Source organism: Diadema antillarum, unplaced genomic scaffold, assembly GCF_040938485.1.
Source record: "Diadema antillarum isolate AM-2024a unplaced genomic scaffold, OU_Dant_1.0 scf00000038, whole genome shotgun sequence".
NCBI classification, from domain to species: Eukaryota; Metazoa; Echinodermata; class Echinoidea; order Diadematoida; family Diadematidae; genus Diadema; species Diadema antillarum.
The window spans coordinates 1524503-1538516 of record NW_027270927.1 but is presented as its reverse complement, the minus strand read 5'-3'; the positions used below and the strand labels follow the sequence as shown (position 1 = coordinate 1538516).

Genomic DNA, 14014 nt, shown 5'->3' with positions numbered 1-14014 from the left:
TTCCATTATGGTGTTTTTTTCGTGAGTACAATTAGGGAAGAGTCGTCATATTGACAACAGATTAATACTAAATTCAAACTAATCACTGCTGACATGTACAAGTCACTAAACATGCACACATTAATTGTATTCGTAATGTATTCGAAACACGTATACACCTTAAAAGAACAGATATGTTTCATATGCGGTCAAAATTTACATGAGTATTATACATAGCTGTGAGCGAATACAATGATCGCTCCATTTAGGCTCTACCCTTCTCTTTTGCTTATCATGCTTAAAAATGTGATTTACTACTCCTGGGTTAAAGTATTTCTATCGCTTGGTGACAATCAAGAGTTCACCTGCAGAAATATGTTATGCCTATTTATGTTTTATTTGTAACGTGCCGGTAAAGCAGACCCCCACAAGTCATTACTTGACATTTACTTGTACTTGACTTCATCATCGACAAGCCTTGCGTCAGAACTGATGAGATATTTTTGTCCATTACATATATAATGTACACACAGTGAATCGTATACAGATAGATTGTCGAGGTAGTAGAGCATTTTCGGTTCAAAGTCTACCGGCCAAGTGAAAGAGGTTGCGTTTATCTTGACGTAAATTAATCTGTTTTTACCGAGGCAAGCGAACTATATCTTTAATGGCTGTATTGATTTTAGCTGATGTACTTCCAAATTTGGCCCGCGCATCCCGCTGCAAAAACTTAATACTTCAAATACAAGAACAATTCTTTTTTGAGGACGCACAACGTACACACGTTGTAGACTGCTGATGTTTAATACCAGAGACTATCTCCATTTACCAGACAGGAATTCGATCAACAGTGCAGTGGCAACAAATAACTTTGCTGTTTGTAGTTGTAGCTGTTGATATTTGTTGGTAAGTTTCTGTTTTCATGTGTGTGTGTGTTTGTTTTTTTTTTTCATTTCTTATGTGGCAATGTGACGGACCGGCAATAATATGACATTCGTGGCTGGACTTATATTTTATTTTGTAGACATTCTTGATGTTTAATGTTATTGCGAGTGTAATCGATTATCATCTTCGATTTGATGATCATTGCTCTTGTCCATGCGGACGTACGATTGTATTTTAACTATCCTCATTATTCAATATCCCCACTGCAATTTCCGTATTCACATAATGAAATTTCTTTCTCTGAGATCCACATTATGCTTTAAATGAAGAAGAAAAAAAAGATACCAGGAGTCACATGGCAGTCATGAAATAATCACAGCTAAAGGTCAAAACGTCTTTTTCATCCCTTTGCAAATGAGGACATGACAACTTAAACTGAAGCTTATTTTGTGTTTTTTTTTTCTTATATTTCAGCATAAGAAATCTGTGAAATCCTAGGAGCGGCACTGTAAGAAATCCATCATGCAAGCAGGTCTAGGCACGCCGGTAATGCGTCCGTCAGGAACGGACCACGCAAAGAATGCCATGCAGGTAAAAATTGATGAATGAGAATGAATATATAATTGTACAGCCATTAACTGTCCCGAAGCTGTGTCATTTGACCGACTCAACCTATCACTAAAACCATGGACAAAGAAACGAAATGGAAAAAAAAAGTTGAAACGCAGGTACTAACAGTAATCTCCATAACTGCCGAAACATTCGATAATTTGATCGGCTGTGATTTCACAGTAGGCCTATATCAAACAATATGATTTTCGTTTCAATTTTACGGGATTATAACATATGTATATATTACAAGCAACATTAAAAAACGAAATGTATCAACAAATATGAAGACATTTTATTCAAATGGTAGAGTTTAAGAAAGCATGTACTTTAATACCGTGGGCATGTGGTATGATTCATACTCTTTCACATTTTGTGAATATGATTATGTATAATCATGGATATTCATTAAACATGCACACACGTAAACCTACAATACGATTATTTTTTTTTTTGACATCACCTAGAAAGGTGACTGTTTTGGTAAAAAGGGGGTTCCCGTAGGTGTCACAAGTCAGTACAGTAACTAGAATTCATCATAAAAGGGTGGTGGGCAATCCTGGAGGCGGAATTCATGTACGAATTTTTGCAACATGTGTGTATGTGTATGTGTTTTGGTTTGTTTTGTTTTGTTTTGTAATAAAGCATACAGCACTGATGATTAGGCTTTCGTCAACAATTATCAGGACAGACATAAAAAAAGCTTTCTAATTCTGCAAATTAGTTCAATTTTGTACTTTCAATTCAATAGATATCTTAACGTGGTCATTTTGTGATATAATTTGTCGTAAACACGGTAAAAGTTTACAATATGAAGACGTTGTTCGCAAAAACCGATAAGTCCATATTTGCCAAATGGAGATATTTGCGATTGACGGTCAAGAAAAATAAAGAGAATAATAAAAAAAAATTTCGCTTCTTTTGACCATAACTTCAAAAATGTACCTATTATGTAGTGACCAATATATCATTTAAAAGGTATTAGTTTGTACTTTATGACAGAGACCGTACTTCAAAATCTTCAAAAAAGGACTTATCGGTTTTTGCGAACAAACTCCTCATATGCAAGAGTAAAGAACTTTTCAATGCTACACTCAGCATAATGTTGGATTCAAAAGCTATAGGACCTTCCTTTTAGATTTGTTGGGAATTTGAAAAATGTACACATTTTCTGTCCTTGCAAAGACCAAAGTGTCCCTTTTGGTGCGTCATTTCCCTTGAGCGAAATAGGAAGGCCTTTAAAGGAGCCTCTTTTTTTGGACACCACAGAATCTTTTAAAACAGCCCTCAAGACCCATCTCTTCAAATTGAAAAACTAGCCAATGTGTAAAAATGTATGTTTACACATTTGGAGACAATTACTTCCTGGAACTATTTCTTTTTATTTTAACTGTCATATCACAAGCGGTGCACCCATGAAATTTAAGCTGAATTATGTATTGATTTTGGAGCAAGCGCCATGAGCGCCTGACTTGGCGGATACCGGCGCTATACAAGACTTCATCATCATCATCATCACTCGAATTTTCATGGGTAATTTGATAAAAACCAGATAAGAAAAGCATCACATATTTCCCAAGAATAGACCTTTTAAATGTAGTTTCAGAGGAATATTTTTGCTGTCATCTATGAGCAATGTCTCAAATTTTCAGCTCATGAACATTTAGTGGAACAAGAGAAAAATATCAATATAAAAGAGAAAATGTCTTTTTGCTCAGGGTTGTGCATATTTAACTTGAGAGCTAGCCTCTGACTTGTAAATGCGTGATTTTTCTGGGCAACGACAGACATGCTGACAAGGTATCCCTACCAATAATGTGCCCTTTTGCAGAAAGAGTTAGCACGTTTGTATGCTCCCAAAAGAGGGTGGCATGGAATAGCGCCAGGGTGAAGAAAATGAGAAAGTAAAAGAATTAATACAGAAACCTGAAAGAAAAGTGACAAGGCGTTACATAACTTTGATTGGGAACGAAATGATACATGTAAAGCCACAATTCACTCAGAGGTGAAAACACACCTTTGTGTCGGATTTGTTTGCAGTTAATCCAAAGATTCATAAAATCGTAAGAATGATTGGTGACAATATATTCCTTTTTTCCACTGTATTGTTTTAGACCACAGCCATAATGCACATTGTGGCAGGATCTCTCTCGGCCGCTCTGGGAGGAGCAGCCATTGGCGTCAGGGCGGGCTTCGCGTACCTCGCAGTACCTATTTGGAGTGGCCTCTTTGTGAGTCAAGCGTATATATACATTTCACTAAATTTTTACTCTATCTTTGCATTTATCATGTGCATTATGTTGTGTCAGTTATATTCATGGGCATGCTTTGTTAAATTTTTGTTGTGTAGTCACCTGCCATGTTTCCTAAAAACCAGACTCGGGATCATGTCATCAATTTGGGTCCCCCTAATTTTCTTTGCTTTGCCAATGACATGGATCTATTTTTTTTTTCACGACAGAAACACGATTTTAAAATGTAATACTTATCATACGTCGTAAGCTCAATTTCATGAGCCTACTCTTGTCTTTGCAAGCTTGATCGTAGACATAACTTTTACGTGAATTAATGTACGAAAACCAGGTATGGCATATTTATTTGAATATAGAAGTAAGAAAATGTCTCCTTTAGTTATTTCATTTATGTTGAATATCAGATGTTGTTGGTTTTTAAGAATGTTCAATTTTTCTTTCGTTAGAGTAAATCTTAAACTTCAAGCAACCTCCAATTTATCTTTCAATTTGGCCAGACGAATGACAATTCATTCTGAACTCTAATGCAAGCACCAAAACATTATCAAGCTCGAAATTGTATAGTCTTTCAGGAGGAGGAAAGACTATAAGGGATTATTCTATGACCATCACTCCAGTAAACTGCTATTTTTAACAAAGTGGGATTTTTGATCTTCAGATCATCTTGTATTATGACTCTGACCCATCAGTCAGGTTGTATCAGTAAGCCAAAATTCAATATGACGCGTACAATACTCTTTTATTATTTTGGGGCACTTGCTTATGACAAGCTGCAAGAAATGCATAAGAAATGGCAACTTCCCTTTTACAATGATTACTGCGTAAAGATCCCTTAATGAGCACTTTTATATCATTCCGATACTGACTTGCAGTTTCGAGTCATAACGTATGTACACAGTTTTTACTGATTAACAGAAAGATTGATGTGGAATCGAATATTAACTCTGGTTAGCTATTAACTTCAATGATTGCATGGGGCGCCTTTGTTCAGCTCTAACTTTAAGCTTTGAACCCGGCCACAAATTATCCGGTCTCCATACTCCAATCAGGGGTGCACGTGATTGTGGAGATGTATCTCGATGTCTATCAGTTATGCTTTGTCTTGACCACATTTGAAAGGTGATGAAAATTATTCCAAGATGTTACTAAATCTATTGCCTAAGCTCTCCTTGTCTTAATGCAGTTCACAAAAGCGTAGCATAATCTCTCTATAAATGAAGAGTTTTTTCTCAAAATAAGCTAACTCAATTCTCGTTAAGTTTAGATATTTGTGATTAAAGAACGAAGAAAATAATAAGAAAAATACAAGATATTTTTAATGATAACTTCTGTAATATTCCTTGCTGTGTCACAAGGGAGGTATAACTGGAAAGGTTTGTTTTTTCCTCTATTGGTTGATGGACTTACTATGAAGTGATTTAAAGTGACGCTTAGCTCATTTTGCCATAAAACTCTTCAGACACTTACTCAAAAATTATCACGGAGTATTTAAACGAAACAACCCCCCCTTTTGATTTTCTGTTTCCTGTTTTCATTGAACAGAATGGAATTGGCGAATTATTTTCAATCAATAAAAAAGGATTTTTTGGGGGGGGGGGTGGGAGGGATTATTGTTCATGGAACTGAAAATAGAAATATTTTTCGAAAGTATGAGAACAAGTCTTTAAATCATCCCCAACAATATGACGTGCCAAATTTTGTTTTACCAGCGACCATGGGAAGCACAGTACAATAAATCGTGAACTTTAAAGAAATTTTGATTGCTGGTTATTAATCACGTCATGAACTTGTCATCATTATTATGGTAATTTACTTATGCAGAGTACCAGTAACTGAGTTTTATCATGATGCTGCTCTGTCCAAATTTTCTTCTTTCCCCCTTCTCCCCCGCTCCTCTCTCTCTCTCTCAAACTTTCTTATTTTTCTGTTTTTTCAATCATAGTTTTTTCTAGTTACTGGCATCCTTGGGCTGTTCACCTACAGGCAAAGTACTGTGAGGACTGGCATGGTAAGATAGACATTTTATTGTGAAACGCCGTAATTAGGATTTCTTGTCTGTTTTAATAGCCAGGGCCGGAGTCACCTACCTGGTTAAGCTAAGATTTATTGTGTTGGAGGAGGCAATAAACGTGATATTAGATGGACCGGCAAAGTGCACTTCAGCTCATCGGAACGTAAAACAGATTTTAAGAATCAAACGAATCTAATCATTATGTGATATGATTAGAAAGATATGTATTGTGTTTGATTAAACTGTAATTGTCATCATAACATGGTACTGAATCTTCTCAAGAAAATGATAATGTATGACAAGAAGAATAGAACAGCATTATTATGTGTACACACATGACCATGCATGATAGCATGGATATCGATGCCAATTTTATATCAAATATGACCATTTTGATGCTTTCAATGGCGGTCATAGCACCAAAATAGAAAAAGAAAAAGAAAATGTTCACATAAATTTGATTAAGATAATCATTATGTAATCTATCTCTCATTGGATTACTTTTTTTTTTTGGATGGAGATGTATACAAGACAGCGATGCTCGTTCCGTAGCAACAGGAATTTTCTCCCTTTTCCTTTTCTGCACGCGCTGAAGGTCAGTGCCTATCTGGGGATGGGCATTATGTCTCTACTTGCTGCGCTCAATATTGTCGTGGTGATATGCATTGCCGCTGTCTGGGAGTGGTACGGATGCTACCCGCTGACATTCAACCTCGAATATCCTTGCAATACTCTCAGTGTAAGTTTATTAATTTCAAAAGTTGGGATGTCGTTGGGGATGTCGTTGTAAAATACTCTTATACTCGCTCATTTCAAGGAATTTTTATTATGTTCTTCAGCTAGAGAACAATATCAACTATTGAAACAAATGACAAAGGAAACCAAATGCTTGAGAGTGGTATGCTTTTAAGCCGAAAAGGATATGGTGCAAATATATATTTTGTGGAATGCTATCTAAATGTAGACGAGACGAGAGACGATTCCTGACAAATACAGGAATATGATCGCGGAATGCTACACAATTACACGTCATTTGAATGCAGCCACATGGTATTATGTTAAAGGTATGTTTAGTACTTTAACTATCCTAAAAGAACTAAATATATGATTACTTCTGCTGTCATGAATACGCAGATTGCTTTTGCATCCAATATCTACAAATCTGTTCATGATTTAACAATCTTGTTAATCTTTGTAGAATCGCAAGGGTACCATTATGTTTCAACGCGTTTGAAAGAACATGGGTGCTCTCGTGAATGATGCGGTTTGATATCTCGCAGTCAAACATAATAGGGTACGTAGGAATTGCATGTGTAAGTCAAAGTCAATTCAAGTTCATATGTCAGCATGTATACATTTAGAAATAATTATCAGCAGAAACGTTGCACGACACCGGCAAGCTCATGACATTGCCATGTCGTGTAAGCCTAGTTATCATTATTCTCATCTGTTTAGTACTTGGTATCTTGTTTGTTTGCTGGCTACCTTTCAGTGGGTTCGAAAGTTCCTCGACGCCCTGATTATCGTTGTCGCGGGTTTCGAGGCGGCCGTGAGTATCGCGTCGATATCTGCAGCTGGGTGCAGGACTCCATGCTGCCAAAAATGCTGCAGAGGAAATTGCAATTGTGGTAATCCCCAGGTAAATGAGAAGAATAGAAACAACAACCACTAAAGTATCTATTTGTCTGCAAGAGACGGTCGTATGATATTCATCTACTGTTTGTCAATTTCCAAGAGGAGCTATGGGATGTAAATGCAGTAAAACTTTGGCACGTTCTCTCGGGTCATATGATACTAAAAGTGACTATTAGAAGAGCAATGGTATAATGCAGCTGTATTTATCGTATTTTTTGTTATATTTCGTTGTTCAACTTTTCTAGTTGTTTTATAGATTATCAGCCATCATTCGTTTGTTGTATGACTATATGACCATAACGAATGAATTATGATGATGATGAGCAATATCTATATGGCACCATTGTATTTTATACATAGAGCATTCAAAGGCGCCGGGATCCCATATAATGTTCAAGATGTAAATGACGTAATCGAACCTAGACGGGTAATATAATAACAGCTAGCTTTTGAGTTGTCTTTTACGTTTAATCAAATGTTGCTCATTCTTTCATGTATATTGAAAAATTTACTGCCAACGTGAGCATTTTTTTTCCTTTCATGAATTGGTTTTATTATTTAGTTAACTATGGGTCTATTTCTTTTATGTATGCAACACACATAATATGCAGATGGAGCACTCCTTATTGCATCATCATAATCTGATTGGGTGTCTTATACGAAATATCGATATTAAGATTAAATAAATCTTAACAGGGACAACAGTAGTCTTTCAGTTTCCTTTACTGATTCTAAACCTTGTACAGGTGGGAACAGCACCAAATGCGTCACTGACGACGGGAAACATGCAGAACGTGCCGGTGTATTTTACAGGTTTGTTGATTAACGGATTAAAATGATAATTTTTCTTTCATTGTTATCACGTGACAGCTGTCACATGACATATTTTAAGGACTGAACATGCGCTCTCTTCCTTAAGCTCTGTAAAGACTTGAAAAGCACGACAAACAAGGAACTACAATTTTGTGAAACTTACGTTCAGTTGACATTAATCTTGCATTTAGCTTTGTGTGTTTGCCTGCGTCCGTCCACTGCTCATGAACGAAATGAGGAACAAACTAGCTCTTCAGTACGATAATTTCCCATCTAATTCGTGCATATTATGTAATCACAAATGTGGTCTAATGACAAAAGTCATTCATCCATTGACTTACGGGACTTGATGTGTCTTCGTGGATTCTGGGAATCTTTTAGAGTAGGAAACAGTAAGCCTAAAATTATCCGTACTTCTACTTCAGAGCTTTCATCTTCATACATTCTTTTTATAATGATATCCTTTTCCGTTTCAGTCCAAGAAGGCCACGGTGTTAATCATCCTGGTGGACTACAGACGCATGCTTTGGGAGCAGCTGGTGCCCAAATAATCGTCATGCAAAACCCAGGCACCGTCCAGACTGGTATACCCCAGACGGGTGTACCCCAGACTGGTGGGTGAACTTGTGAAATAGATGAAAAAAAAAGAAGCGACTAACACACACACACACACACACACACACAAACACACACACAATCTTCAACAAGAAAGGAAAAATTGTAGAACGTTTGTCGACACAGAATGATACTATACTCTGAATTAACAATCAATAGATTTCTAACATTTATTCGTCGTTTGGAATTATAAAGACAAAGCAGTGATATAATGTAGATCTTGTACAGAAGCATACCATTTTCGAATCAATCTAAAAAGATTATCAAAGTTGTAAAACGGAACTTGGAATAAAGCGATATCATGCGTATTGTGTTTTAAGGTCAGTGAAGCAAGAAAATTCGGCAAATATATTCATTTCAGACATGCAATATTGTTAGTGAGGAGGTAAAAAATTACTAGGAATATAATTTCATTTACTTCATAGAATACACAATGATTTCTAAGTGATCAGAAGTATAAGGCTATATAAACATGCAGATATACAAATTTTGATCAAATTTGACTGTATACATGGACGTGCAATATGATTCAATTTTTCTTAAACGTTATGTACGTTCATTAATGATTACATTACGTTTGTAACGGTAAATCATTCCACAGCAACCAAGCTACCAGAGGCCTAAGAGTTTAAAACATCAACGAAAGCAACATCTCATCACCACATTAAGATTTCTTTTTATCATTCACATTCTTGTCAACGTGATGATGACCATCCCGCAGTTCAAACCGGACCGGTGCCTCCAATGGGACCCGTGGTGTACCAGACACAACACGCATTGCCACCCCCTGTTTACCTTTCGCCTCCCGTGGGGTCTACCCTTGTGGATGCTTCGCAGAGTGGTAATCTACACTGCTTTGATTTCATCATTTTGTCTAAAACTGAGAGAGAATGGGGGAAATGTGTATTTTGATTTACTTCCCTTCTAACACGATGAGTCTATGTTCTGCGCGACTGTAAAGATTGAAGATGAATTCATTCATCTGAAATCTTTTCCTAAAAACTTTACTTTGAATGTGGTTTCTTCAAGTAAATTTGCAGTAGATGCATTATTCTCTTGGCACAACAAAGGGTTTTTATTCAACAGGATGCCAGTCTACAGCTGTATATAAACATATAAATAGGAACATATATATAGGAAGAAATATTATCAGACAATGGCAAGTCCATACTTGCCAAATGGAGATATTTGCGATTAAAGGTCAAGAAAAATAAGGAGAATAATAAGGAATTTTTTGCTTCTTTTGACCATAACTTCAGAAATGTATCTTTATATGTAATGACCAATATATCATTTAAAAGGTATTATTTTGTACTTTATTACAGAGACCCTACTTCAAAATCTGTTTAAAAAAATGGACTTATCGGTTTTTGCAAACAAACCCTTCAATTGGAACTGATTCCTAGTGCGGACGCTGTGGAGGTATTACTGGTGGAATAATGGGGAAAAGTCAATCACTTTTCTTTCAACACCACTCTTTGTCGTAAAGTGCCCAAAGACACACTGCACATACCCACTTGAAATCATGATTTAACTATCCTGAAAGAAGAGCAAGCAATTTAAAGCTAAATCCCACGAGTATCTTTTTAGGTAGAATGGGGGCTTTATAAGAGTCTTTATTATTTTTATCAGGTGCACAAATCTGCAGCTCTTTAATAACAATTAAGGCAGGAAATCGATATACATTATTTATGCTGGCTTGTGTGTGTGTGTGTGTGTGTGTGTGTGTGCGTATATTCATGTATCATTATACATGTCCCCTGCGTGGTAAAAATGAACAAATATGTGCCATATTTGTGTCATAAAATCTTATTTTTGAATCCCATTTTATTGAAAGAGACAAAAATGCACTTTTGGAGAAAGGTATAAACTAAAAGCATTTTCTTTACCTTTGTTATTTTCCCTCAGGAGTGATGAACACAAAGCAACCCTGAAGCTCAAACAAAAGCGAAGAGCGCTTTTTTATGAAAGAGAAACGCCCACGAAGATGTCGCATGATTCCACGAACGAAGATGGCGATGTTGGAGGCAATGTCTCTGATAGGACAGGAGGCGATTCGATGACCAATGAGGGCCATAGAAATACTACACTGTTCTTTTGGATACAAAGAAATTATCAAAGTTATCTTTATTTCTTTTTTACGGAAATGCACTGACTAAAAGAGGGAATTCACGGTATCCTAGAACTTTATAGAGATTCACTTTAAAGGGATCGTATAGTTCTGGTTGAGACCCAATTTCAGGTATCCAACATTTTTTTTTGTGAGATAATGAGAAACCTCTTATGAAATATGAAAGAGCATGTAAATCTATGAGGAATTCAACATTTATTTGGTGAAAATTGGTTTTGAAATGACTGAGATATCCAAAACAGAGCGATTCTAAAAAAGTGTGGGACCCACATTTCATTACGATCACTTTGTTTTCCTTTGTTTTTGGATGTTTCAGCAATTTCCAAACCAGATTTTCATCAAATAAACTTTGAATTCCTCTTAAAATGGTATGCTCTGTACTATTTCATAAGTGTTATCTTGGTAGCCCAATTTTAATATCCACCAATACTATACTATCCCTTTAACCTTTTAGATTAAACCTTTTCTTCAATGGTGAACTGACAGCACGAAAAAAAAAAGTGGCAAACGTGTTATTCACCTTCATCCTACATTATCCCAAATGGAAATAATATTATGCAGTTGGATTTACAACAAAAATGCAAACTATTTGCAACCTCTTTCTGAAAAATGGCAACAGCTTGCAGATTTTTGGCAGCTGAGGAATTTGGGTAGTGCATGCAGGAGAAGTTCCGATTATTAGGCATAGGTTGTGATTCTAACTTCGCTACAAAGATTGCATTCTTTTTTTAATGGACATTGACATGGCAAGGGTATCTGAATTATAACTCACTAGGAGTATTAAATCACTGACACCATGATCCATGAAGAGGTAGCGTGATAAACCCATTTCGTCACTGACAAAAGTAAGTGATATGCAACATTGTGTTGTACAGGGTAATGAGTAAATAACAAAATTTGTCACATCGCAGTAAATTCAATATTATATCAACAAAGAAGCAGCCATCATTTTACTTGCCCGCTGACACATGCAACAAGTGTTACCCCATCTTTTTTGTTGTTTTTTAAATGATCAAAATATAAGCATTCGTCACCCATTTTTCTTTTGAATGTTGGTTCCCTCGGCCATGTTGGCAAGTAATCATCTGGTATGAATGTGACGTACTTTAAACTGATTTAAATTCATTTCGTGTCATGTAATGTTAAAATTTTTTTAACATTGTTATGTTAACATGTCTCTTTGCATACTGAATTTACAAAAAAAAAAATGTGTTACTTTTCATTGCCATGGATTTATGTTACAACAGCACTGTTTACTTTGTGTGGAAACTTAATAAATAAAATCAAATCAAATGAAATTAAACAGACAATTTTGGAAATTTGGGGTTTTCGTATGACCAGTGTGTGCGACTCGAGGGGTGACTCCTCTGGATGACATTGTGCAGCTTGATAAACGACTCCTAACTAATAATGATCGGATCTAACTATAGATACACTTAGATGCCAAGTTTGAATGGCAAAATTGGAACAGCAGATCATACACGGGAAAATACTACGTGAAAAAAAAAAAATTACGATGACTGGTTACGGCTAACTGCTTACGTGGTACCTGAATATAAAAACGACCCAAGCCCATTACAGAAAAGTAAAAAAAAAATAGAAATCATTAAATCACCAAATAATTTCCTTTTTCTTTTTTTGCTTTAGTGGAATGTTATTTATACAAATGTAAATGTAAAACGTTCATTTGACTGATTATCTATCTTTGCATGACTTCGTAAAGGGTCTCCAAAGAAGATAGCCAATTTTAGACTTGGGTCGTTTTTATATTTAAGTATTCAATTTTGTGACAGTGGTGGAATGTATACAAGAAGCTAATAGTGACATGCGGGCATATTAAAAAGAGACATTTTGGATGAAGTAGCAAACACGTTATGTAGAGGGAATGAGACAGTGTATCACCGGGAACGAAATGTTTGTAAGTCCTTATTAATCTTATTATATCAGCATAAACTTTAAAGATCAATCAATGCAATTCGAACAGTGACAAAGAACTGTTTTTTACCTGCACTTTACAACAGGTCCTCTTGTTCAAAGCACACACACACACACACACACACACACACACACACACACAAAGTAGGGTCATGAACATGTGAGGGAAATGCTGAGGGGAAAAAAAATCCCCCCACCCTGCCCCCACCCTAACCCCCCCACCCCCCCAAAAAAAGAAAAAACACCGTACACACACACACACACACACACACACACACAGAAACGAGCGCTCGGGTAGGGCAGTCGCATCTGCCAATGATACTATCGAAGTATGATAAGACAATACTATTCACATTTTCAACACAATCAATGGGAATACACTTTTTTTTTTGTACACACACTGGAAAATCCAAGTTTCACGTCACAAGAGTCTAATGTGAGACAATGTTGTCAGCCAGTATTTTGCTCCGACGAAAAAGGTGATTTTCTTTAAAGCATTTACAGTTTAACACCCTGGTTTTTAATTTTGGACTCCAAGCTTCGTGTATAAAATGATAATCTCATACCACTCCGCCCGTCATAGCAACTATGCAGTTAAAAGAGAGAAAGAAAAAAAAAAACGTTTAAACACATCACATACATGTCCCTACATTCGCAGTCTAGCTACAGTCATTATACCATCAAATGATTATCAAAGATAATTCACAAATATGAATACACTGAATATTCAGTTTGATTCAGGGATTATCTATAATGTTTTATTACCTTTCCAAGTTGGTGAATTTAGTGAATAAAACGTAAAACCAAAACAATAGGAAGGAAGAATAGGGCCTATCAGTCATTGTATAAAACTAACATAATGCATTTAATACACCGACGATAAAGTTTAATTTATGTACTAGAGTCGCTGCCTCTTTATCACGGCATATATGTAGAACACGTATGGAAAACAAGGTTTTCGTACTGCGTTGTCATTCTCTCTTTCTTTCTCTCTCTGATAATGCACACATTTTATTTTCCACTGTTCGTCCATTCTGGTAACGTCACTCCATGCTCTTTGACCCAAGTCGATTGTTATTGACTGTATATAGGCGTGTCGCTTCATACGCTGCATGTGTACGCGGCTTTCCCGTAAGTGCTCTAGACGTG

The 14014-nt window shown here is 36.2% G+C and overlaps 1 protein-coding gene across 1 annotated transcript; it reads left to right on the top strand.

Annotated features, from left to right (window-relative positions):
* Positions 1-1348: 1348 nt before the first annotated feature.
* Positions 1349-10957, top strand: LOC139710068 (uncharacterized). Its single transcript, XM_071622016.1, has 9 exons — positions 1349-1455; positions 3588-3704; positions 5668-5733; positions 6332-6475; positions 7229-7285; positions 8118-8184; positions 8661-8798; positions 9521-9640; positions 10708-10957. The coding sequence occupies exons 1-9, from the start codon at positions 1387-1389 to the stop codon at positions 10731-10733; spliced, it is 804 nt and encodes a 267-aa protein (XP_071478117.1). The 5' UTR covers positions 1349-1386; the 3' UTR covers positions 10734-10957.
* The last annotated feature ends 3057 nt before the right edge of the window (positions 10958-14014 follow it).

What these genes read in the sequence shown, in the direction of transcription:
- LOC139710068 (XM_071622016.1), top strand. Translation starts at nt 1,387, where the DNA reads ATGCAAGCAGGTCTAGGCACGCCGGTAATGCGTCCGTCAGGAACGGAC. An exon ending in CTATTTGGAGTGGCCTCTTT is followed by an intron (nt 3,705 to 5,667) that starts GTGAGTCAAGCG and finishes TTTCAATCATAG; the next exon opens with TTTTTTCTAGTTACTGGCAT. An exon ending in GTACTGTGAGGACTGGCATG is followed by an intron (nt 5,734 to 6,331) that starts GTAAGATAGACA and finishes CACGCGCTGAAG; the next exon opens with GTCAGTGCCTATCTGGGGAT.